General features: G+C 47.2%; 1 protein-coding gene across 2 annotated transcripts; it reads right to left on the bottom strand.

Annotated features, from left to right (window-relative positions):
• Nucleotides 1-26066, bottom strand: RAB19 (RAB19, member RAS oncogene family). 2 transcript variants are annotated; one of them, XM_007983149.3, is made up of 4 exons: nucleotides 25874-26066; nucleotides 21926-22149; nucleotides 18627-18810; nucleotides 1-5904 (listed from the first exon to the last, which is right to left on the bottom strand). In XM_007983149.3, the coding sequence occupies exons 2-4, from the start codon at nucleotides 22124-22126 to the stop codon at nucleotides 5636-5638; spliced, it is 654 nt and encodes a 217-aa protein (XP_007981340.1). In that variant the 5' UTR covers nucleotides 22127-22149; nucleotides 25874-26066; the 3' UTR covers nucleotides 1-5635. The 2 variants fall into 2 exon arrangements, with proteins under 2 accessions (XP_007981340.1, XP_072865503.1); XM_073009402.1 differs by having other exon boundaries at nucleotides 18627-18804.
• Nucleotides 26067-27090: the final 1024 nt, after the last annotated feature.

The raw sequence follows: 27090 nt of genomic DNA, 5'->3' as shown, positions 1-27090 counted from the left end.
AAGTCCTTTACCAGTGCTTCTTGTGAGGACAGTGCTTTGACGTGTGCATTTTCAGATAATGTGAGTTTCTCAAGAATTTCTTTATGTCATCAAGCGTATTTGTGCCAACACATGGAATAGAGAAGGGCTTTATTCTCAAGGAACTAGTAGGCCACAGGGAAGATGCACCCCTTTCCACCTCTTCCCAGGTGGCAAGGCCTTAAATACCAAACCAAGTGTCCAGACACTGAGCTTCAGTTCCCTGATGGCTGCTGAACAACATGACAATGATTCCCTATCGCCGTTGTCTTCCTTTTATATCTTTTTTTTTTTTGAGATGGAGTCTTGCTCTGTCGCCTAGGCTGGAGTGCAGGGGCGCAATCCCGGCTCACTACAGCCTCTGCCTCCTAGGTTCCAGTGATTCTCCTGCCTCAACCTCCTGGGTAGCTGGGATTACAGGCACATGCCACCACACCCGGCTAATTTTTTGTATTTTTAGTAGTGACGGGGTTTTGCTATGTTGGCCAGGCTGGTCTTGAACTCCTGACCTCAGGTGATCCTCCCACCTCAGCCTCCCAAAGTACTGGGATTACAGGCATGAGCCACCGTGCCTGGCCTGGTTTTATATTTTCAAAGCATTTTCACAGCCATTCCCTCTCTTGGTCCTCACAAGTGTTTAATTAAGCAACGACATCATATGCTTGAGCAAAGGGAATTCACAGAGGTGTGTGACTTGTCCAAGGATACATAGTGCCCAAGCCCAGGGGTTTGAGTCTCACACCATCACCCTCTCCTTCTATCACGGGCCACGTTTGCCCAGGTGGGTCACAGAGAGCTGTGGGCCCCTGCCTTGGCTTGTTGACTAAGTGGGTGAGCCTGGGCACATGCACACACACTGCCAAGTACCTGCACCCAAACACAGGAGGCCGCTATATTGGTGATAGACTTAGGAAGTTGGTTTTTCTGGTAGGTGTCCTGGTAGAGACAGTTGATTGAGTGAGGAAGGACCTGTGGATATGGCTGCGGTACCTCTCAGAACTTTAATGCAAATTCTTTTTGTTTGTTTGTTTGTTTGTTTGTTTATTGTCACCCAGGCTGGAGTGCAATGGTGCAATCTCGGCTCCCTGCACCCTCTGCCTCCCAGGTTCAAGTGATTCTCTTGCCTCAGCCTCCTGAGTAGCTGGGATTACAGGCATACGCCACCACACCTGGCTGATTTTTGTATGTTGGTCAGGGTTTCACCAGCTGGTCTCAAACTCCTGACCTCAGGTAACCCAGCCTAATGCAAATTCTTAACTGGACCGTGGAAGCCAGGGTTTGGCAGCTGGTCTCAGAACTTGCCCTTTGTGAACACAGTGAGGAGAAGAGGGTTCTGTAAGGAAGGGCAGACATTCCAGCAAAAACGAGGGACTAACATGACTCATCTGGGCTGCGGCTTGTTTAGGGGAGCTGCTCAGGCAACTGGTGTCTTTGTGTGGAGCCCTCCCTCCACCTGGCACCAAGCAGCCATCTCCATCCCCTCAACACCTGTCTGGGAGGCCTGGAGTGGAGGACACCTGTGCATAGAAAAACACTCTCCCGGTGGGGATATCCACACTAGGATGATGGCTGTCCTAGCGGTGATCTCAGGGGTTCCCAGAAGGCCTCCTTCTCTCTAGATGCCTTTCTTTTCCTGTGATCCTGTGAGCTGAAGTCCTGGCTACAGTTCCAACCTTACAGCTTTATCTGTAGGTTTGTGTCTTTGATTCCCATCAAAATACAGGTGTCTCAGGGAAGACTAGTACTCCAGGCTGCCATTGGTCTCTGAACTGAGATCTCTTCCTAGGGGTGGAGGAGGAGGGGAAAGAGGGTGAGGCTTGCTTTCAGCGGGGGCTGCATGGCTGCTCCTCAGAATGGGAGAGGGCTAGCCCCCATGGGAGGCGTGGCGGGCCGTTCATCTTGATCAGTGCCCACCCTGAGCCGGCACTGGGACACACACTGAACAGACTGATGGATCCATTCCTCAAGAATAGACTAATCAACAAGGAAGGAAGACTCTGTCGCAAGACAAGAAATTTCTAAAAGGCACCTTAACTGAGAAAAATGAAGAGTGCTTCCTGATGGTGAAGGAGAACTGGGAGGAGGCTCGTGCTCCGTAGGTCTCCTAGTTTTGTCCTTCTTCTCTGTGGCTGGCTTAGTTTATGGATGTATCCCGAAGGTCAGAATCTAAATTCTGGCTCCTACCTAAGGACTCCTTGGGGACCAAGAAATGTATAAAGGAGCAGGAGAATAACTTAAGGCCAAGGAGAAAACCAGTCCAGGGAAGGAGCCCAAAGACTGCCTTACTCTCGCTGAAAGGCAGATGGGCTGTGATTGGGGCCCTGATACTCAGATGCTAAGAGTGAAGCAGGGGGCCAGGCGTGGTGGCTCATGCCTGTAATCCCAGCGCTTTCGTAGGCCAAGTCAGGTGGATCACCTGAGGTCAGGAGTTCAGGACTAGCCTGACCAACATGGAGAAACCCTGTCTCTACTAAAAATACAAAATTAGCCAGGCGTGGTGGCACATGCCTGTAATCCCAGCTACTCCAGAGGCTGAGGCAGGAGAATCACTTGAACCCAGGAGGCAGAGGTTGCAGGGAGCCAGATCGTGCCATTGCATGCCAGCCTGGGCAACAAGAGCGAAACTCAATCTCAAAAAAGAAAAAAAGGGCTGGGCGCAGAGGCTCACACCTGTAATCCCAGCACTTTGGGAGGCTGAGGAGGGTGGATCATGAGGTCAGGAGATCGAGACCATCCTGGCTAACATGGTGAAACCCCGTTTCTACTAAAAATACAAAAAATTAGCCGGGTGTGGTGGCACACGCCTATAGTCCCAGCTACTCAGGAGGCTGAGGCAGGAGAATCGCTTGAACCTGGGAGGCAGAGCTTGCAGTGAGCCAAGATCACGCCACTGCATTCCAACTTGGGCAATAGAGCAAGACACCATCTCAAAAAAAAGAAAAGGAAAAAGAAAAAAAGAGAGAAAAAAAAAGGAGCGGAGCAGGGAAAGGGGAGACTAAGAGCTACTGCTGGATGACAGGATGCTGGATGAGAGAAAGTCCAAGGATGTTAAGAGTGGCAGGCTGGGCGCAGTGGCTCAAGCCTGTAATTCCAGCACTTTGGGAGGCTGAGGCGGGTGGATCACCCGAGGTCAGGAGTTCAAGACCAGCCTGACCGACATGGTGAAACCCTGTCTCTACTAAAAATACAAAAATTAGCCAGGTGTGGTGGTATACCCCTGTAATCTCAGCTACTCAGGAGGCTGAGGCAGGAGAATCACTTGAACCTGGGAGGTGGAGGTTGCAGTGAGCTGAGATCACGCCATTGCACTCCAGCCTGGGTGACAGAGTGAGACTCCATCTCAAAAAAAAAAAAAAAAGAAAAAGAAAAAAGAGGAGCAGCAGAACGCAGCTGGTACCTCTTTCCCTTCCACTGGCATCACAAACCAAGGGGACCATTCACTTCCCACAGACCCCACACAACTTCTGCCCACAAGAAGCAGCTCAGTAAATGGCAGCTGCAGTCATAAGTGGTGTTTGTCCTCCGGAAGCCCCAGGTGAGTGTCCACAGCTCCCTGGGACCCTGGAAGGGCTCCCTGGCCTGCTCCTGCTGCCTGCCCTGATGTCCCCTAACACAGTCCTGGAAACGAGGGGCGCCTGGTGCCTTCCAGCCTCCTCTTACATGTTTAGTTCTGAAATCCGGGGTTACTCCATTCCAGAAGGCACCAGCTGCTCTCTGGCCACATCTTACAGAAGGGGCAGTACAACGCTGGCTTGATATTCATCTATGAACCAATTTAATTTTAATTCAAAAATGACTTCTGATATGGTAGATGATTTGGGGTTTCAGAAAGAAATTGGGCCGGGCATGGTGGCTGACACCTGTAATCCCAGCTTTTTGGGAGGCTGAGGTGGGAGAATCCTGTGAGCTCAGGAATTGGAGACCAGCCTGGGCAACACAGCAAGACTGCATTTCTACAATTAAAAAAAGAAAAAAAGAAAAAAGACTGGGTGCAGCGGTTCATGCCTGTAATCCCAGTACTTTGGGAGGCCGAAACGGGCGGATCACGAGTCAGGAGTTTGAGACCAGCCTGGCTAACATGGTGAAACCCCATCTCTACTAAAAATACAAAAATTAGCTAGGCGTGGTGGTGGGCGCCTGTAATCCCAGCTACTAGGGAGTTGAGGCAGGAGAATCACTTGAATCTGGAAGGAGGAGGTTGCAGTGAGCCAAGATCACATCATTGCACTCCAGCCTGGGCAACAAGAGTGAAACTCCGTCTCAAAAAAAAGATAAGGCCGGGCATGGTGGCTCATGCCCATAATCCCAGCACTTTGGGAGGCTGAGATGGGTGGATCACGAGGTCAGGAGTTCAAGACCAGTCTGGCCAACATAGTGAAACCCAGTCTCTACTAAAAATACAAAAAAAAAAAAATTACCTGGGCGTGGTGGTGGGTGCCTATAGTCCCAGCTACTTGGGAGGCTGAGGCAGGAGACTCGCTTGAACCCAGGAGTTGGAGGTTGAGGTTGCAGTGAGCCGAGATCGCACCACTGCATTCCAGCCTGGGTGACAGAGTAAGACTCAGTCTCAAAAAAAAAAAAAAGAAGGAGAAGGAGAAGAAGAAGATCGGGTGTGGTGGCTCATGCCTATAATTCCAGCACTTTGGGAAGCTAATGTGGGCAGATCACTTGAGCTCAGGAGTTCAAGATCAGCCTGAGCAACATAGTGAAACCTCGTCTCTACAGCAAGTACAAAAATTAGCCAGGTGTGGTGGCGTGTGTCTGTAGTCCCAGCCACTTGGGAGACTGAAGTGGGAGAATCTCTTGAACCCAGGATGCGGAGGTTGCAGTGAGCCAAGATCCCACCACTGTATTCCAGCCTGGGTGACAGAGTATGACCCTGTCTCAAAAAAAAAAAAAAAAAAAGAAAAGAAAAGAAAAGAAAAGAAAGAAAGAAAAAAAATTGCAGGTGTCTCCCCTATCCCGGGTGGGTGGCCAAGGCAGCCCTGCTAGAAGAGAGTGAATTCCAGTTCCATCTCCATCAGACAGTTCCTGACCATTTGGCAAGATGGTACTTCTGGTATTTCTGCTAAAAGGCTTTGCTCCCCAAAGTGAAGACCTGAGGTGTGAATGTCAGGAACAAAATGATAGCAGCATTCTGGTTTCTCATTGCGGGCTTTTGTTCCATTCTCCCTGCCTGAGCTGTTTCAAACTGCTCCAGAATGTTCCAAACAGCCTCTTCTCTCTCTTGCTGTTTTGCCTCCCTCCTCTCCTTCACTACGCTCTTCTTCAAGCAAGAAACGAAATTCAGTAGAAAGCAGCAGAAGCGTTGGGGAGACAGAAAAGTGAAAGGGGAGAAGAGTACAATTCGTCCTCCCTCTCCTGGCCTGAAGTCCTGCTTTCTCCAGGAGTCAAGAGTCAGTGAAAACAATGGTGCTGGTTTTCCTGAGAGTCAGCAGCTACGACCTGTAGTGTGAATCAAGGGAGAAGCATGACCCATCCAGACTGGGAGGATTAGGGGTGAGCGGCAAGTCCACGCTGGGGTCTAAAGTGCTACTGGGGCAACACTACGGTATCCTGGCTACCTTTAGTTTCAGAGGTGGCCTCTTTGGTGGGTGTGACTGGTTTTGCAAACATCTCAGCAAGTGCAGTGGGTCTTTTCACTTGGACCCTGGGCCATAAGAACGGGGCTGGAGTCCAGTGGGAGGCTGTTCAGGGCACTCTCCCCATATAGGTGCAGGCTGTTGCGGGCGATCAGCTCCTTGGCCATGAGCACGAAGACTTCATCTATGTTCTTGGATTCCTTGGCCGATGTCTCCAAAACGGCCAGGAGGCCATACTTCTCAGCCAGTGTGCAGGCATCTTCAAACAGGACGTGCCGCTTTTCCCAGAGGTCACATTTATTTCCTAGAAGGAAAAAGATAAGCAGATATTCCATTGAATAACTTAATCTGGTTTCTTTCAAGATGAACTTTACAAATAACATTTTAGTTCTTCAATAGGCATGCATGCATTCATTCACAAATGGTAACTGAGGGCACACTTTTTTGTTTGTTTGTTTCTTTTGTTTTTTTGAGACGGAGTTTCACTCTTGTCTCAAGGTGGAGTGTAGGCTGTCGCCCCGGCTGGAGTGCAATTTGACTGTGGTGGTGATTAAAGGAATCTATGCATGTGATCAAATTGTGTATAATTATACACAATTTGTCGCCCAGGCTGGAGTGCAATGGCGGAATCTTGGCTCACTGCAACCTCCATCTCCTGGGTTCAAGCGATTCCCCTGCCTCAGCCTCCCAAGCAGCTGGAATTACAGGCACCTGCCACCATGCCCGGCTAGTTTTGTATTTTTAGTAGAGATGGGGTTTCGCCATATTGGCCAGGCTGGTCTCGAACTCCTGACCTTAGGTGATCGCCTGCCTCGGCCTCCCAAAGTGCTGGGATTACAGGTGTGAGCCACCGCGCCCAGCCCTTGCTCCTTTTTTTACTCTCTTTTATTTCCCCCCTGAAACAGCAGAGTGTTGGATGCTGTGTGAGACGGGGCTCATTTAGCTGAGTAGACTGTGATCAGGATTTGCTGGATTGGAGGTGCATAATGGAAGACTTTCTTTTTTTTTTTTGAGATGGAGTCTCGCTCTGTCACTCAGGCTGGAGTGCAGTGGTGCTGTCTTGGCTCACTGCTACCTTTGCCTCCCAGGTTCAAACTATTCTTGTGCCTCAGACTCCCGAGTAGCTGGGATTATAGGCCAGTGCTACCATGCCTGGCTAATTTTTGTATTTTCAGTAGAGACAAGGTTTCACCATGTTGGCCAGGCTGGTCTTGAACTCCTGGCCTCCAGTGATCTGCCCGCCTTGGCCTCCCAAAGTGCCTGGGATTATAGGCATGAGCCACCACGCCTGGCCTAAAGGACGTTCTGAGAAAGCTATAATTTACATACAATAAAAGTTTGCCTTGGTTTCCCTGAGGCAGGAATCTAAAGATAAAATTACTTTCCCACAGGATTTGTTCTACCAGACATCAAGATTTATTACAAAACTGTAGTAATTAAGACAAGCTAGACTAGTGTTACTCAACCTGGTTTTCATTACTGTCCCCACAGGAGCCTCTGTAGAGATTTTTTTCCCTACTTCCCCCTTCTTCCATAAAACATGTTTAAGCCTTTTATTTTGAAATAATTATAGATATATGGGAAGTCATTATATATGTATATATTATAGACATGTGTATATATACACACATATATACACACATATGTATATATACTCACATATGTATATATACACACATATCTACACATATATACATATATACACACATATCTATACATATATATATAGAGAAAGGGGGGGTCCAGTTTACCCTTCACCCAGTTTCCCCCAATGGTAATATCTTGTATAACTATAGCACATTATCAATATCAGGAAATTGACATGGGTGCTATCCACAGACTTTAATCAGATTTCTTGTCACGAGGCCAGGCTTGATGGCTCATGCCTGTAATCCCTGCACTTTGGGAAGCCGAGGCAGGTGGATCACCTGAGGTCAGAAGTTCAAGACCAGCCTGAGCAACATGGCAAAACCCCATCTCTACTAAAAATACAAAATTAGGCCGGGCGCGGTGGCTCAAGCCTGTAATCCCAGCACTTTGGGAGGCCAAGACGGGCAGATCACGAGGTCAGGAGATCCAGACCATCCTGGCTAACATGGTGAAACCCCGTCTCTACTAAAAAAATACAAAAAACTAGCCGGGCGAGGTGGCAGGCTCCTGTAGTCCCAGCTATTTGGGAGGCTGAGTCAGGAGAATGGCGTGAACCTGGGAGGCGGAGCTTGCAGTGAGCTGAGATCCGGCCACTGCACACCAGCCTGGGCGACAGAGCGAGACTCTGTCTCAAAAAAAAAACAAAAAAACAAAAAAACAAAATTAGCTGGGTGTGGTGGTGGATGCCCGTAGTCCCAGCTACTTGGGAGGCTGAAGCAGGAGAATCACCTGAACCCAGGAGGCAGAGGTTGCAGTGAGCTGATATCGTACCATTGCACTCCAGCCTGGGCGACAACAGTGAAATGCCATCTCAAAAAAAAAAAAAAAAAAAAAATTTCTTGGCCAGGCGCGGTGGCTCACACCTGTAATCCCTGCACTATAGGAGGCCAAGGTGGGTGGATCACCTGAGGTCAGGAATTCGAGACCAGCCTGGCCAACATGGTAAAAACCCTGTCTCTACTAAAAATACAAAAAATTAGCTGGGTGTGGTGCCGGGCGCCTGTAATCCCAGCTACTCAGGAGGCTGAGGCAGGAGAATCACTTGAACCTGGGAGGCGGAGGTTGCAGTGAACTAAGATCGTGCCACTGCGCTCCAGCCTGGGCAACAAGAACAAAATTCTTTCTAAAAAATAAAAAATAAAAAGATTTCTTGTTATGAAATGAATAAATGTCCCACGCACTTATTTGTGTGTATGTTTATAATTATACACAATTTGATCACATGCGTAGATTCCTTTAATCACCATCACAGTCGAAGCACTGAACAGCTCCATTCTCACAAAGCTCTCTTTCATGTTATTCCTTTATAACTCTCACCACCCCCGGTCCTCCGCCCCTGCTAACCACCAATCTCTTCTAGTTCCAGAATATTATATAAATGGATTCATATACATAACCTTTTGAGATTATCTTTTTTTCACTCAGCATAATTCCTTTGAGATCCATTCAAGTTGTTGTATAAATCAGTAGTTTGTTTTCTGCATACCACTAATGGTTTTCACTGCTGAGTAGTATTTAATAGTATGCATGGACCAACATTTGTGGTTTTTTGTTTTTTGTTTTTTTAAACATAGTCTCTCTGTTGCCCAGGCTGGATTCTCCTGCCTCCATCTCTTGAGTAGCTGGGACTCCAGGAGTGTGCCACCATGCCCAGCTAATTTTTGTATTTTTAGTAGAGACGGGGTTTCAAGGCTGGCCTGAACTCCTGACCTCAGGTGATCTGCCCACCTTGGCCTCCCTACATGTTGGGATTACAGGCGTGAGCCACCACACCCAGCCAAGGACCAACATTTGTTTAACCATCCACCTTATTTATTTATTAATTTGAGCACAGCCTTGCTCTGTCGCCCAGGATGGAGTGCAGTGGCGTGATCTTGGCTCACTGCAACCTCCACCTCCCAGATTCAAGCGATTCTCCTGCCTCAGCGTCTCGAGTAACTGGGATTACAGGTGTGCAACCCCATGCCTGGCTAATTTTTGTATTTTTTGGAAAGACAGGGTTTCACCATGTTTGCCAGGCTGGTCTTGAACTCCTGACCTCAAGTGTTCCATCTGCCTCAGCTTCCCGAAGTGCTGGGATTACAGGCGTGAGCCACTGTGCCTGGCCTTTATTCATTTTTTTTTTTGAGACAGGGTCTTGTCCTGTCACCTGGGCTGGAGTGCAATAGCATGATCATAGCTCACTGCAACGTTAATGTTCTGGGCTCAAGCAATCAGCTTCTCAAATAGCTAGGACTACAGGCACACACCACCATACATGGCAAATTTGTGTGTGTGTGTGTGTGTGTGACAGGGTCTCACTTTGTTACCCAGGCTGGAGTTCAGTGGAGTGATCTTGGCCTATGAAAATTTAATACCACAGATGTACTGTGTATGGCCCTTTGGAGGGTCATAAACCATTGTAATATTGAAGATATTTTCACTCCCAAGAGCATGAATGAATAAGATCAATGGAGAGGAAAAACAGCTCAGAAGCAAACTCATGTATAAATGATGTGTACTCTACAAAAAGATGGTGCCACAGAGCAGTGGAAAAGGTTGCCCTTTTTTTTTTTTTTTTTTTTTGAGACAGAGTCTCACTCTGTTGCCCAGGCTGGAGTGCAGTGGCACGATGTCAGCTCACTGCAACCTCCACTTCCCAGGTTCAAGTGATTCTCCTGCCTCCACCTCCCAAGTAGCTGGGATTACAGGCACCCACCACAACGCCCAGCTAATTTTTGTGTTTTTCTAGTAGAGATGGAGTTTTACCATATTGGCCAGGCTGGTCCTGAACTCCTGACTTCAGGTGATCAGCCCACCTCGGCCTCCCAAAGTGTTGGGATTATAAGCGTTAACCACTGTGCCTGGCCAAGGTTGCCTTTTTAGTAAACTGTACTGAGACAATTAGATCTTTATATGAAAAAGTTTTGACCCATACCTTTCACCATACACAAAAAATCAATTACAGGTAGATCATAGATCTAAATGTAAAAAGCAGAGTAATGATAATAATTAATCGATTAAACTTTAAAAGGTAATATAATCTTGATGATTTCAATTAAGAAAAAGTTTCCTAAATAGGACACAGGAAGCAATCATTATTAAAGAAAAGATCAATAGATTGAAGTATATTAAAATTAAGAGTGTCTGTTCACCAAAATACACCATCAAGAGAGGAAAAGGCTGAGTATAATAGTTCATGCCTATAATCCCAGTGGTTTGGGAAGCTGAGGCAAGAGGATCACTTGAGCCCAGGAATTCAAGACCAGCCTGGGCGATACAGCAAGGCCCCATCTCTACAAAACATTAAAAAAAACTAGCTGGGGCTGGGCGTGGTGCCTCACATCTCTAATCTCAGCACTTTGGGAGGCTGAGGCCGGTGGATTACTTGAGGCCAGGAGTTTGAGACCAGCTTGGCCAACATGGTGAAACCCCATCTTTACTCATAATACAAAAATTAGCTGGGTGTAGTGGCACATGCCTGTAATCCCAGCTACTTGGGAGGCTGAGGCATGAGACTCGCTTGAACCCAGCAGGTGGAGGTTGCAGTGAGACAAGATTGGGCCACTGTACCCCAGCCTGGGACACAGTTCGAGACTCTGCTTCAAAAAAAAAAAAAAAAGAAAATCAAAACAAAAACGAAACCTAACTGGACATGGTGGGATGCGCCTGTCGTCCCAGCTACTTGGAAGATTGAGGCAGGAGGATTGCTTCAGCCCAGGAGTTCGAAGCTGCAGTAAGCTAGGATGGCACTATTGCACTCCAGCCTGGGTGACAGAGTTGGACCCTATCTATAAAAAATAAAACATAAAAAAACCAAAATGTTCCTTCCTTCAGGTATTTTTAAGAAAGAGGGAAAGATGACTCCACAGGGTGGAAAATGATGTTTGCAACACATGTAACTGACAAGGGCTGGGGCCTCCTTCAAGAGAGCCTGGTGCAGGGAACGCAGGTGACAGACAGCCCAGCAGGATTAGTGCAGCGCCCTGGGGGGATAGCACCCCATCCCCCGTACCATGCAGGCACTCATGCACAACCATGCTGCAAGATGCAGGATTCGATTCCTCTATCAGGCAACCTTGGCTTTTGAGCACCCCATTGCCTGAAAAATAAACTTTCTTCAAGTTGTGCTTAGTCTAAGACTCTTTCTACCTACCAAGTTGTCCTTCCTCCATTCTCTCCTTCCCAGGGGCAGGTCTACATCTCATAGAAGACTCCCTGCCTCCTTCTGCTCCTTCTTTTTTTTGTTTGTTTTTTGAGATGGAGTCTCGCTCTGTTGCCCCCAGGCTGGAGTGCAAGGGTACGATTTCAGCTCACACAACCTCTGCCTCCCGGGTTCAAGCGATTCTCCTGCCTCAGCCTCCTGAGCAGCTGGGATTACAGTCGCCCGCCACCACGCCCAGCTATTTTTTGTATTTTTAGTAGAGACGAGGTTTCACCATGTTGGACAGGCTGGTCTCGAACTCCTGACCTCAGGTGATCCACCTGCCTCGGCCTCCCAAAGTGCTGGGATTACAGGCATGAGCCACCGTGCCCAGCCCTGCTCCTTCTTCTTTATCCCTCACTGCTGTTTCTCCCAATAAATCTCTTCCATGTCTATCTCATCCTGTCCCAACATCTGCTTCCTGGAGGACCCACACTGACACAGACTCATTTTCAGAAGATATAAGCTACTATTAGGAATTAACAAGAAAAAGATAAACAGAAAAATGGGACTTGGACTTGAAAAGTATTTCACAACAGAGGATATCCAAATAGCTAACACACATCTGAAAGGTGTTCGATCTCATTAATAGACAGGGAAGTACAAATGAAAAACACTAGTGATCTCATGACACACTTCTCAGGATGCATGGAAGTAAAAGGACTAACAGCACCAAATGTTGGTGAGAATGTAGAACAATTGGAACCTGCACACGCTGCTGATGGGAGTATAGACTAGAACGACCACTCTGCAAGTAGTTTGAGATTATCTAGAGCGGCATGACCATGCAATTTTGCTCCTGGATATTACCCAACAGAGCCGTGTGCCCATCGGCATCAATAAACATATAACAGAATGCTCAGAGCAGCATTATTTTCCTAGTTGCCCCAAACTAGAAACAACTCAAATGTCCATTGCCAACAGAACAGAGAAATACTCTGTAGGGTGTTCTTGCAAAGGAATATAGTATACAAATTATACAAAAGAATAGATTACAGCCACATGCAACAATGGATGAAACTCATAAACAATATCGAGGGAAAGAAACTTAGGCAAAAAGGTATGATTTTGTTTATATATAATGTACAAAACAATAGCAAAACAAGATAAGGCATGGTGGATCATGCCTGTGATCCCAGCACTTTGGGAGGCTGAGATGGGTGGATCACTTGAGGTCGGGAGTTCAAGACCAGCCTGGCCAACACAGTAAAACCTGTATGTACTAAAAATACAAAAATCAGCTGGGCATGGTGGCACCTGCCTGTAATCCCAGCTACTTGGGAGTCTGAGGCATGAGAATAGCTTGAACCTGGGAGGTGGAGTTTGCAGTGAGCCAAGATCATGGCATTGCACTCCGGCCTGGACAATGGAGTGAGACTCCATCTCAAAAAAAAAAAAAAAAAAAAGCAAAACAAAACAAAACTGCAGTATTTAGGGATGTGGGCTTAGGTAGTAAAATGATTAAAAAAGAAAAAAGCAAAGAAGTATTTATCATAAAAGCACTTGCCTTTGGGGCAGAAGGAGTAGGGAGTAATGAAGTGAAAGCTGGTGAGGGTGGAGAGTGGGCTGGCAATATTCTTTTTTTTTTTTTTCTGAGACAGGGTCTCACTGTGTCACCCAGGCTGGAGTGCAGTGGCGTGATCACAGCTCACTGCAGACGCTACCTCCTGGGCTAAAGCAATCCTCCCAATTCAGGCTCCCTCATAGCTGGGACTACAGGCACATGCCATCATGCCCAGCTAATTTGCAATTTTTTATAGAGATCGGGTCTCCCTGTGTTTCTCAGGCTGATCTCAAACTCCTGGGCTCAAGAGATCCTCCCATCTCTACCTCCCAAAGTGTTGGGGTGACAGGTGTGAGCCCACACAGAGTCAATATTCTCTGCCTTTTTTTTTTTTTTTTTTTTTGAGACTGAGTCTCTGTCACCCAGGCTAGAGTGCAGTGGTGCAATCTTGGCTCATCACACCATCTGCCTCCCAGGTGCAAGCAATTCTCCTGCCTCAGCCTCCCAAGTAGCTGGGATTACGGGCGCATGCCGCCATGCCTGGCTAATTTTCTTTTCTTTTTTGTATTTTAGTAGAGACACGGTTTCACTGTGTTGCCCAGGCTGGTTTCGAACTCCTGAGCTCAGGCAATCTGCTCACCTCGGCCTCCCAAAGTGCTAGGACTACAGGCATGAGCCACCACGCCTGGCCAATATTCTCTGTCTTGACCCAGCTGGTGTTTGCTCAGCTGTTCCCTTTGAGATAAATCAATGTGTACTTTTCTTTATATACATTAATATGTCCCAACAAAAAAGATTTTGAAAATCCTTTCCCATAGTCACTGTCGTCATCCTGCTCAGTGTCAAAGCTGGACTTAGATCATAATGATCCCCAAAGAAGTTTCAATCCAAGACTGTTTTCAGCAGGCATTAGCACATTTGAGTGCTACAGTAGGCTGGGAAAGGGGTCCCATGGAGACCAGGCTCTAGCCTCAGGCAGCTGTCAATGCTAAAAGGGTCTTTGCAGGTGTGATTAATTTGAGGATCTTGAGATGGGGGGATTATTCTGGATTAGCTGGGCAGGCCCTGAATGCAATCGCAAGTATCCTTACAAGGTGGAGGCAGAAGGAGCCTTGATCCCACACAGGGAGGAGAACGTGATGTGAAGGCAGAGGCACACAAAGCCAAAGATTGCACCAGAAGCCAGAGGAGGTGAGGGACCGAGTCTCCCCTAGAGCGTCCAGAGGGGCACAGCCCTGCTAACACCTCCATTTCAGCCCCGCAGGACTGATTTCAGACTTGTAGCCTCCAGAACAGTGGGAGAACACATCTGCTGTTTTCAGCCCCCAGCTTGTGGCAGCTGGTTACAGCAGCCATAGGAAGCTTGTATAGCACGCACCTTCAGGAGAAGCATGTTTTTAGCTGGTGAGCCTGAAGCTCAGGGCTGAGCTCTGCTTCTAGAAGAAAGGAATGAGAGCCCCTGGTGGAGGAAGGGATGTGGTGGGAAAAGGAACCTCTGCAGCCAGGAATCTGATCTACTCCCTGCATCCTGCTTCATCTGTGGATTTTGACTTTTTTGTTTTATTATTATTTTTTTTTAGAGATAGAGTTTTCATCTGTTACCTAGGCTGGAGCACAGTGGCTCAGTAATAGCTCACTTCAGCCTTGAACTCCTAGCCTCAAGTGATCTGCCCACCTCAGCCTCTGGAGTAGCTGAGACTACAGGTATATACCACTGAGTCAGCTATTTATTTATTTATTTATTTATTTATTTATTTATTTATTTATTTGAGACAGAATCTCGCTCTGTCACCCAGGCTGGAGTGCAGTGGTGCGCTCTTGGCTCACTGCAACCTCCGCCTCTTGGGTTCAAGTGATTCTCATGCCTCAGCCTCCCAAGTAGCTGGGACTACAGGCACTCACCACCATGCCTGGCTGATTTTTTTTGTATTTTTAATAGAGACGGGGTTTCACCATGTTGGCCAGGCTGGTCTCAAACTCTTGACCTCAAGTGATCCGCCCGCCTCGGCCTCCCAAAGTGCTGGGATTATAGGCGTGAGCCACTGCGCCCAGCCTTGAAGATTTTATTCAATCTGTTCTGTATGACTATTTATACATTTGACTGCATAAATAGTAATGTATTTGGCCATGGGGCATTGGCCCAGACCCTGCTGAGGGTGTTATGTAACACAGAGTACACTTTTCTAAAATCTGACAAATTCTGAACTCTGAAATATTTGAAAAATACCCTGCTGAGGGTTTTTGTTGAGTGACTGTGGACCTGTAAATATAACAGGACTTTAAGCAGAAGGTTTGGCTAAGATCCTTAGAGGGACAAATATCAGATGCTGAAGAAAGTTATGAGACAGAGCATCCAGGATAACCTATAAAAATGGCCGGCTCACTACAATCCCAGCACTTTGGGAGGCCGAGGCGGATGGATCACTTGAGGTTAGGAGTTTGAGACCAGTCTGTCCAGCACGGTGAAACTCTGTCTCTATTAAAAATACAAAAATTACCCAGGCATGGTGGCAGGTGCCTGTAATCCCAGCTGCTTGGGAGGCTGAGGCAGGAGAATCACTTGAACCCTGGTGGCAGAGGTTGCAGTGAGCCGAGACTGCACCACGGCACTCCAGCCTGGGCAACAGAGCAAGACCCTATCTCAAAAAAAAAAAAAATTAAATAAATAAATAAATAAATAAAAATGAGGTCACCTCCTAAAGCCCTTGCTGCGATGGAGTGGGGGTGGGAGAAAGATGGGAAGCCAGCCATGCCCAGAAGAAAGCAGGGCTGGGACCTGAAGTACCTTATGAACCATGTTCAGGAATATGTGCATTATTCTAAGGGAAATGGGGGCCTTTGAGGGTTTTACATGGGGCCATCAGGAGGAGTCGGGCCCCCTGTGGCCAGCTAGAGGAGGAAGAGCTGTACAAATCAACATGCAATCAACTACTGGCACTGGGGTCATTCCTGTGCTGATGAAGTGGCTTCAAGGAGCTGGGGATAAACTTCTGAGACAGAAAGAAGCACCTGTATGAGGCAATATGTGCAGGGACACTTCCGTGAGGGATGACATAAATTTTTCTGGATTTAGGCGGGGAGGCCACGTACAGAAGACAGGAAGGCCCCTGTGTCAGCCCTCTGACAGGGACACCTTATAAACTGGGAGACTGCAACACTCCAGGTCATCTTTGGGGGTATTTCTAGAACCGAGGAAGAAGTGAGGCAGAGATGGTTGTTATGAAAGACAGACTAGGGTAAAAATGTCAAGAAAACATTCTGAGACTCCCGGAAATCCTGCGACATCCTGGCATCTGTCACCCTTCTCTGATGCATCTGTTTCACAGAGTGACTAGTTAAAGATGGAGCTGGCTGGGGGAGAGGCAGCTGGGGTCTCGTGGGCTGGAGACAGGGAGCTGCCTTCAAAGATAGCACAGAGGGGCCAGGTGTGGTGGTTCATGCCTGTAATCCCAGCACTTTGGGGGGCCGAGGTGGGTGGATCACCTGAGGTCGGGAGTTCCAGAACAGCCTGGCCAACATGGTGAAATCCTGTCTCTACTAAAAATACAAACATTAGCTGAGGGTGGTGGTGGGAGCCTGTAATCCCAGCTACTCGGGAGGCTGAGGCAGGAGAATTGCTTGAACCTGAGAGGCGGAGATTGCAGTGAGTCAAGGTCACGCCACTGCACTCTAGCCTGGGCAACAGAGCAAGACTCCATATCAAAAAGAGAGAAGGTAGCACAGAGGGAGGCACCTGAGGTTGGACAGCTTCCCCTTCAGCCATGAGGAAGAACTGCCTCCATTGTGTCCTGGAGATGCATGACCTTAATAAAAAGGTAGAGCTGGTCCACATTCCTGGGGAAACCACATGTGGCTTAGAACTGCTTCATTCCCAAATGAGATGCATGCTATTCCGCCCTTTTCTAGGAGTCACCATTGCTGAGTTTCCTTCTGCCCCTGGAGGACATGGGCTGCACCTGCCTGTCCACCCCAGCCCTTTGTATGCCATGGCACAGCTCTCCCATCTTTGCTCTACTACGACATAACTGTTTCCTTTTATTATTTATTTATTTATTTTTTTTAAGAGACAAGATTTTGCTTTATCACCCAGGCTGGAGTGCAGTGGTATGATCACAGCTCCCTGCAGCCTCAAATTCCTGGGCTCAAGTGATCCCCCCACCCCAACCTCCCACCACATCTCACTATTTTATTTTGTTTTAGTTTTTGTAGAGATGAGGTCTCACTATGTTGACCAGGATGGTCTCAAGCTATTCTCCTGCCTCAGCTTCCCAAAGTGCTAGGATTACAGGCATGAACCACCACACCTGGCCCAAAGACATTCATCACAGAAATAGAAAAGATTATCCTAAAATTTCTATGGAACCATGAAAGACTCAGAATAGCCAAAGATATCCTGAGCAAAAAGTACCAACCTCGAGAAATCACATTGCCTGACTTCAAGTTATACTATAGAACTATAGTAACCAAAACAGTATGGTACTGATAAAAACAGACACATAGACCAATGGAACAGAATACAGAATCCAGAAATAAATCCATACATCTACAATAAAGTCACTTTCAACAAAGGTGCTAAGAACACATGTTGGAGAAAGGACAGTCTCTTCAATAGATGGTGCTGGGAAAACTGGATACCTATACGGAATGCAATGGTATAATCAGCTCACTGCAACCTCTGCCTGCTGGGCTCAAGCAATCCTCCCTCCTCAGCCTCCTGAGTAGCTGGGACTGCAGGTGCACACCACCACACTCGGCTAATTTTTTTTATTTTTTGTAGAGATGAGGTTTCGCCATGTTGCTCAGGCTGGTCTCAATCTCCTGGGCTCAAGCAATTTACCTGCCTTGCCCTCCAAAGTGCTGGGATTACAGGCATGAGCTACCGCGCCCCACCTAGTTTATGTATTTTAATGTACATTATTGGTAAACACTTATAAATTGACTCTTCTTTTTTCTTTTTAAAAATCCACTTGTGGCCGGGAGTGGTGGCTCACGCCTGTAATCCCAGCACTTTGGGAGGCCGAGGTGGGGGCATCACAAGGTCAGGAGATCAAGACCATCCTGGCTAACATGGTGAAACCCCGTCTCTACTAAAAGTACAAAAAAATTAGCCAGGCGTGGTGGCAGGCACCTGTAGTCCCAGCTACTCGGGAGGCTGAGGCAGGAGAATGGCATGAACCCGGGAGGCGGAGCTTGCAATGAGCTGAGATCGTGCCACTGCACTCGAGACTGGGTGACAGAGCAAGACTCCATCTCAAAAACAAACAAAAAAACAAACCCACTTGTACCCAATAAATATATATATACCTACTAGATTCCCATAAACAAGTAAAAAACAAAACTCACCTGTTCACTCTGCAGTAGAGATTGTCAAAAATAAAAACAAAGGGCCAGGCACAGTGGCTCATGCTGTAATCCCAGCACTTTGGGAGGGCCAGGCAGGAGGATCACTTGAGCCCGGGAGTTCAAGACCAGCCTGGGCAACAAGGCAAAACCCCATCTTTACAAAAATTTAAAAAAAAAAAAAAAAGGGACTGGGCATGGTGGGATCCAGTTTAAAGGCACTTTCTGGAGCCCTATCCATCACTTGCACATTTAAGATTTCATTTTCCACTGCCATCAGAAACACTCAGAAAGCTGAGCATCCTCAGAGGAGAGTAAACCAAAGTTAAAAACTTCAAAAATGCCATACCAATCAGCATAATGACCAAATTTGCAGCTCCATATTTCTCTATCTCATGAATCCAGTGAGGGACGGACTCAAATGTGGACCGCCGGGTGAGGTCATAGGCGATGATGGCCGCGTGGGCACTGCGGTAGTAGCTTTGGGTGATGGTGCGAAAGCGCTCCTGGCCAGCTGTGTCCCACACCTGCATCTAGAGAAGGACAGGAAAGGGAGTCCAAATCAGGGGTTCCCACAGGTAATGGGAACTCCTTCACCTACATTGTCTTAAAAACACAGTTTTCTGGGTCTCACTTCTAGATATTCAGACCCAGTAGATCTGGAGTAGGATGCAGGAATCTATTCTTTCAATTTTTCACTGGATGACTTGGGTATCCTCCTTGGCTGGGGAACTACCATCTAAGACAAACTTGTCCATTCTGCAACCCGCGGGACACATTTGGCCCAGGACGGCTTGGAATGTGGCCCAACACAAATTTTTAAACTTTCTTAAAATATTATGAGATCTTTTTGCAATTTTTTTTTTTTTTTTTTTTTTTTTTAGCTCATCAGGTATCATTAGTGTTAGTGTAATTTATGTGTGGCCCAAGATAATTCTTCTTCCAACATGGCCCAGGGAAACCAGAAGCTTGGACAGCCCTGATTGAAGGGATGCTGCTGTCCGAGAGGCGGACCTATTTTATCCTGGGGTCTTGTGTTCTTTGCCTTTTCACCTGATTCATCACGTGGTCCAGATTTGGGGACTCATCTTTTGAGCCTGCCCATGGATCTGAACACTGGCAAAGGCGATAATATTGGCCGAACTGTTTTGATTTTAAAGGAACACTCAAGCTGTTCATGTCTGGAATGTCCTCACAATAATGCCTCCCAAATTAGCCACCCAAGCGGCAGCACCAATTCACACAGCCTCTCACAGTGTCTGAGGGTAACAATTTCTTCATATTCTCACACTATTTATATAAAATTTATTTTTTAGAGAAAGTTTGCAAACCATACACCAAAGCTAGAGATAATAGAAAAATGAGGCTGGGTGCAGTGCCTCATGCCTATGATCCCAGCACTTTGGGAGGCTGAGGTGGCGGATTGCTTAAGCTCAGGAGTTTGAGACCAGTCTGGCAATATGGTGAAACCCCATCTCTATGAAACATACAAAAATTAGCTGGGCATGGCGGTGCATGCCTGTAGTCCCAGCTACTTGGGAGACTGAGGCAGGAGGATCCCTTGAGCACAGGAGGTTGAGGCTGTAGTGAGCTGAGATCATGCGCCACTGCCCTCCATCTGGGCAACAGAGTGAGACCCTGTCTCAAAAAAAATTTAAAAAACCCCTCATGCACCTATCATCCAGATTTAATAATTAATGAGATTTTGTTACTTGTTTCATCTAGCCCTTTCTGTTGATTTCTTTGAGGTATTTTTAAATTTTTAAACTTTTTATTTATTATTTTATCTTTTTGAGACAGAGTCTCGCTGACTCCCAGGCTGGAGTGCAATGGTGTGATGTTGGCTCACTGCAACCTCTGTCTCCTGGGTTCAAGTAATTTTCATGCCTTAAGCCTCTCGAGCAGCTGGGATTACAGGCGTGTGCCACCACGCCCAGTTAATTTTTTGTATTTTTAGTAGAGACAGGTTTTCACCACGTTGGCCAGGCTGGTCTTGAACTCCTGACCTTGAGTAATCCTCCTGCCTTGGCCTCCAAAAGTGCTGGGATTACAGGCGTAAGCCACCGTGCCTGGCAGTTTATGGCATTTTTCAGTACATAGAAAATTTGACTTCTTTTTTTTTTGAGACTCTGTTGCCTAGGCTGGAGTGCAGTGGTATGATCTCGGCTCACTGTAACCTCTGCCTCCCAGGTTTGAGAGATTCTTGTGCCTCAGCCTCCTGAGTAGCTGGGACTACAGGTGCCTGCCACCACGCCTGGCTAATTTTTGTATTTTTAGTAGAGACAGGGTTTCAACATGTTGGCCAGGCTGGTCTTGAACTCCTGACCTCAAGTGATCCACCTGCCTCGGCCTCCCAAAGTGCTAGGATTACAAGTGTGAGCCACCTTGCCTGGCCGCTAGAACATTTGACCTTTTAAGGACAGGCATGGTGGCTCATGCCTGTAATCCCAGCACTTTGGGAGGGTGAAGTGGGAGGATTTGAGCCCTGGAGTTTGAGACTGGCCTGAGCAACACAGGAAAATCCCATCTCTACAACAAATTTAAAAAATGAGTTGGGCATGGTAGGGTGCACCTGTGATCCCAGCTATTCAGGAGGCTGAGGTGAGAGGATCGCTTGAGCCAGGGAGATGGAGGTTGGAGTGAGCTGTGATCATGCCACTGGACTTTAGCTTGGGTGACAGAACAAGACCCTGTCTCAGGCTGGGTGTGGTAGCTCACACCTGTAATCCCAGCACTTTGGGAGGTAGAGGCAGGTGGACCACTTGAGGTCAGGACTTTGAGACCAGTCTGGCCAGCATAGTGAAACCCTCTCTCTACTAAAAATACAAAACTTAGCCAGGCGTGGTGGTGTGCACCTGTAAATCCAGCTACTTGGAATGCTGAGGCATGAGAATTGCTTGAGCCCAGGAGGCAGAGATTGCAGTGAGCTGAAATTGCGCTCCTGGACTCCAGCCTGGGTGATGGAGTGAGACTCTGCCTCAAAAAAACAAAAACAAAAAGCCCTGTCTATCCCCTCCCCCCGCAAAATAAATAAATAAATAAATAAATAAAAGCCAATTTGACCTTTATATAGTTAGAGAAATGTATAAATTTGAGCTTCATAGTTAGATTCAGCAATATTTTTTTTATTGGCTTCTGGATTCGTGTCTCATTTAAAGCCTGATTTTCCCATTCCATGATGAGAAAAATAAATACTCCCACGTTTTCTTCCACTATTTGTATGATTTCATGTTTTGTATTGAAATATTTTATCGCTCAGACATGTGCTTTGTTGCTGGGAATTCTGGCTAAAAAAGGTGGAACTGGCTGGGCACAGTGGCTCACACCTATAATCCCAGCACTTTGGAAGGCCAAGGCGGGCAGATTACGAGGTCAGGAGATCCAGACCATCCTGGCTAACACGGTGAAACCCTGTCTCTACTAAAAATCCAAAAAAAAAAAAAAAAATTAGCCAGGCGTGGTGGTGGGCACCTATACTCCCAGCTACTTGGGAGGCTGAGACAGGAGAATGGCGTGAACCTGGGAGGTGGAGCTTGCAGTGAGCCGAGATCACACCACTGCACTCCAGCCTGGGCAACGGAGCAAGATTCCGTCTCAAAAAAAAAAAAAAAAAAAGGTGGAATCAGTCCCGTCCCAGTGCCCTCTGACCTTCACTTTCTTGCCATCAATATCAAGGGAGCGCACGGTAAAGTCCACTCCAATCGTGTTCTGCTGTGTCTCCGTGTAGACTCCAGACTTGAAATGCTGCACCACACACGTCTTCCCCACATTGGAATCCCCAATGAGGATAATCTTGAACAAATAGTCAAAGTTCTCATCTGCTGCCCTTGCTGAGCCGGAGAAGTGCATGGTTCTTGCCACCTAGAACAGAGCTAGGTAGAAAGGATGGAATTCAGCACCAGGAACTGGGGATCCAGTACAAGACAAGACGGAGGGAGGTCATTACCTTCACAGCGCTACATTCTTGTGAGAGGATGATGCTAATGATGCTAGTTAGGCACAGAGGAGTTGCCCCCATAAGCGGACATCTACCTTACATGTGTTGATCTTACTTTAGGGGTGCTCTTGGAATAAAGAGTTTCTACTGCCATTCTCTGGTGGGTCCAGTGGACGGTCAACACCATCAGATAAAAGCAGTGATATATCCTAGGCCTAGAGATGAGGTGCCACATGCTCCATCAGAGTGCCTGGAGAGCAGGAGGATGGCAGAGGAAATGCTTACAGCAGTGACTCACCTGCCATTGGACGTCCCACCAGTGTCAATTTCACCTGGGGAGAAAGACTCCCAACTGCTATAAGGCTGACCATCCAGGCCAGGCACGGTGGCTCATGCCTGTAATCCCAGTGCTTCGGGAGGCTGAGGTGGGTGGATCACCTGAGGTTGGGAGTTCGAGACAAGCCTGACCAACATGGAGAAACCCCGTGTTTACAAAAAATATAAAATCAGCTGGATGTGGTGGCTCATGCCTGTAATTCTAGCTACTTGGGAGGCTGAGGCAGTAGAATCCCTTGAACCCAGGAGGCGGAGGTTGCAGTGAGCTGAGATCACGCCATTGCACTCCAGCCTGGGCAATAAGAGTAAAACTCCATCTCAAAAAAAAAACCAAAAACAAGGCTGGGCGCGGTGGCTCAAGCCTGTAATCCCAGCACTTTGGGAGGCCGAGATGGGCGGATCACAAGGTCAGGATATCGAGACCATCCTGGCTAACACAGTGAAACCCCATCTCTACTAAAATACAAAAAAAATTAGCCGGGCATAGTGGCGGGCGCCTGTAGTCCCAGCTACTTGGGAGGCTGAGGCAGGAGAATGGCGTGAACCTGGGAGGCAGAGCTTGCAGTGAGCTGAGATCCGGCCACTGCACTCCAGCCTGGGTGACAGAGCGAGACTCCGTCTCAAAAAAAAAAACAAAAAAAACCAAAAACAAAAATGTTGACCATCCAGGCAGCCAGCAACAAGGACTGATAAGCAGTGATTGGTAAGTCAACTTGGAGAAGAGTGACACGGCCTTTTTGTCTTGTTTGGAGCCTAATTTTTTCAACCAGGAAATTAGGATTTTGAGAATATTCAAAATTAAAATCATGGCTATAATGTTATGGCATATTTTACCAAAGCCTGGTTATGGCATGTTTTACCAAAGGTTTTTTTTTTTTCTTTTTCTTTTTTTTTTGAGACAGAGTCTTGCTCTGTCACCCAGGCTGGAGTGCAATGGCATGATCTCAGCTCATTGTGACCTCTGCCTTCCAGATCAAATGATTCTCCTGCCTCAGCCTCCCGAGTAGCTGGGACTATAGACCTGTACCACCACACTCAGCTAATTTTTGTATTTTTAGTAGAGACAGGGTTTCACCATGTTGGTCAGGCTGGTCTTGAATGCCTGACCTCAAGTGATTTACCCACCTCAGCCTCCCAAAGTGCCGGGATTACAGGCCTGAGCCACCACGTACTGCTGGAAAATTAAGGTTTCTAATGACAGTGTTTCACAAACTAACTGATTATCAGAATTATCTGTGAGTATCATTGAAAAATATATATTTCCTTCTTTTTTTTTGAGACAGAGTTTCATTCTTCTTGCCCAGGCTGGAGTGCAATGGTGTGACCTTGGCTCATTGCAACCTCGGCCTCCCTGGTTCAAGCGATTCTCTTGCCTCAGCCTCCCAAGTAGCTGGGATAACAGGCGCCTGCCACCGGGCCCAGCTAATTTTTGTATTTTTAGTCGATACGGGGTTTCACGATGTTGAGCAGGCTGGTTATGAACTCCAGTCATCTGACCTTAGACGATCTGCCCACCTCAGCCTCCCAAAGTGTTGAGATTACAGGCATGAGCCACTGTGTCTGGTTGGAAAATAAAGGTTTCTAATGACAGTGTTTCACAAACTAACTGATGGTCAGAATTATCTGAGAATGTCATTGAAAAAAATATATTTTTGAAGCTTATCCCAGACTTGCTAAACTAATTTTACCTTGTTCTTTTAAAAATTATTTCTTAGTATTCTTTTTTTTTTTTTGAGACAGAGTCTTGCTCTGTCACTCAGGTTGGAGTGCAGTGGTATGATCTCAAAACTGCACCGGGCCAGGTTTTGTGTTTTGTGTTTTTAACTTTAAAATACATTTACTGTGCCAGGCGCAGTCGCTCATGCTTGTAATCCCAGCACTTTGGGAGGCCGAGGCAGAAGGATCACTTGATGCCAGGAGGTTGAAAGTAGTCTGGGCAACATAATGAGACTCCCCACCGCCCGCCCAACCCCCTGCCAATCTTTATTAAAATCATAAGAAATAGGCCAGGTGCAGTGGCTCACACCTGTAATCCCAGCAATTTGGGAGGCTGAGGCAGGTGGATCACTTGAGGTCAGGAGATCAAGATCAGCCTGGCCAACATGGTGAAACCCCATCTCTACTAAAAATACAAAAAATTAGCCGGGTGTGGTGGCATGCACCTATAATCCCAGCTACATGGGAGGCTAAGGCAGGAGAATGGCTTGAACCCAGAGGGCAGAGGTTGCAGTGAGCCAAGATTGCACCATTGCAGTCCAGCCTGGGCAACAAGAGCGAAACTCCATTTCAAAACACAAACAAACAAACAAACAAACAAACAAAAACACAAAACCAAAAACCTCTCTCTCTCTTCCCTCCCCTCCCCTCCCCTCTTCTCTCTCATGCTGTCTCTTCCCCAGGTGATTCTGATGACGAGCCAGGTTTGGAAAACACCAATTGACCAAGTCACCTACCTGAAACTTTACTCCCACCATCAGCATCCCTGGCTTAAATGTCCACCTATGCTTAAATATCTCTGATCACAAGGAACTGACTACCTCCTGAAAAATTTCCATTTTACACTGGGCAGTTCTCACTTCTGTGGGATTGACACCTCCCTCCATGAGGTTTCCATCTGTCTAGCTCAGTGCTATCCTTACTCTGCCAAGACACATCACATTCCTGTTCCACATGACAGCCCATCAGATATTTGAAGCAGCAAGAATATCCCCCCAAGGAGAATATCTCCATCTTCTTTACCTGTTCTTCATGACAGTGTGTTCGGACTCCTCATCCAATAGCTCTAAAAGTAACTGAAACCTGATCCCACTTAATGATCACATCTGATGTGCTGCAAATTGCCCCTGCCTTGTGACATCCTTCTTCACTTCTCTGTTTTACCCTGATTTTCTCTAAAGTCATAGACAAGGACAGTCTGTCTCATCACACAAGTTAAAATGCACTCAAGTGTCCAATCTGCATGCAAAAACCCAGGGCTTTAAGGCGATGAAGAAGGATCCCATACCTCTCTTGGACCTCTCTGAAATCAATATGGGTAGATGATCCAGCAGACAACAGACACAAGCCAACCACTTTTTTCCTGTCTGACTTTTCAACTAAAGACAGCCATTCCACTTCCGGTGTCTTGGACTTATCACTGTAACTTGAGCTGAGACTTTACTTCCATGTCTCCCCTCACCCTCTGGAGTCCTCAGGGTTTCCACAAAAGCCCCCTTTCATTTAGCTTGTAAGCCTTGCCGGGAGACACAGGCAGCGTCCACCCCGATGATGTCCTCCCGCCGGCATCCCGCAACCTTCGCCTTCCTGGTTCACCTGTCACTTACCTGTCCGGCTCTCTCACCTCTGCTGCTCAGCAGGTAATGTTTTCTCTTTCTTCTGGTTTTCCTTTTCAGCCCTCAGTGCCCCCTTCTTCCTCCTGCCTCGCTGCTTGGTGGGAAGTGTAGTTCTGGCCCCAGGTGTCAGGTTTGGTGTCCTGAGAAAGTGAAAGGAAAGTACAATCCCTCCCACCTGCCCTGAGCCTAGGGCTGCCGCAGGGTACAAAGCACCAGGTGAAAGTGGCCAGCACAGGGCAGAGTGCAGAACTGGCTTTCTCATCAGGCTTTGCCAGCCTAGCAGAAAGGCCTCACGGGAAGGAATAGCCAGCAAATTCAACCAGCGCTGGCCCATACGATGCTGCCCCTGCTCCTTTCTTCTACTTACCTTCTCTTGTGTGCTATTGCGTCCTTTGCTCTCAATTTGTCCTGCTGTCCCTTGTTAGGAAAAAATTTTCAGAATGTATCTCATGTAGTAACAGTGACTGTTTTGCAAAACGTTTGGGTCAGTTGTACATGTGCATATTGTACTGGGTGATGTAAAAAAATTTTTTTTTTGAGACGAGGTCTCACTCTGTCACCCAGGCTGAAGTGCAATGGCACAATCATGGCTCACTGCAGCCTCAACCTCCTGGGCTCAATAATCCTCCTGCCTCAGCCTCCTGAATATCTGGGACTACAGCTGGCCTAGGGGTTGTTAGCTGAGAGAACATCAACTAAAGGAGGATATAGATCTTAAGTCATTTATTTTATTATATATATGCATATTTTTTAGAGACAGGGTCTTGCTCTGTGGCCCAGGCTGGAGTGCAGAGGTGTGATCATGGTTCACTGCAGCCACAACATCCCAGGCTCAAGGAAGCCTCCCACTTCAGCCTCCCACTTCAGCCTCCCAAGTAGCTGGGACTACAGTCATACACCACCATGCCCGCTTATTATTTGTTTTTTAGAGATGGGGTCTCCCTATGTTGCACATGGTGGTTTGAAACTCCTGGGTTTGACCAGGCGTGGTGGCTCATGCCTGTAATCACAGCACTTTGGGAGGCTGAGGTGAGCAGATCACCTGAGGTCAGGAATTCGAGACCAGCCTGGCCAACACGGCAAAACCCCATCTCTACTAAAAATACAAAAATTAGCCGGGTGTGGTGGTGTGCCTATAATCCCAGCTACTCTGGCAAGAGAATCGCTTGAGCCTGGGAGGTGGAGGTTGCAGCGAGCCAAGGTCGCGG

This window comes from Chlorocebus sabaeus, chromosome 21, assembly GCF_047675955.1.
Source record: "Chlorocebus sabaeus isolate Y175 chromosome 21, mChlSab1.0.hap1, whole genome shotgun sequence".
Classification (NCBI taxonomy): Eukaryota; Metazoa; Chordata; class Mammalia; order Primates; family Cercopithecidae; genus Chlorocebus; species Chlorocebus sabaeus.
This window is presented reverse-complemented; position numbering and strand designations above follow the sequence as displayed.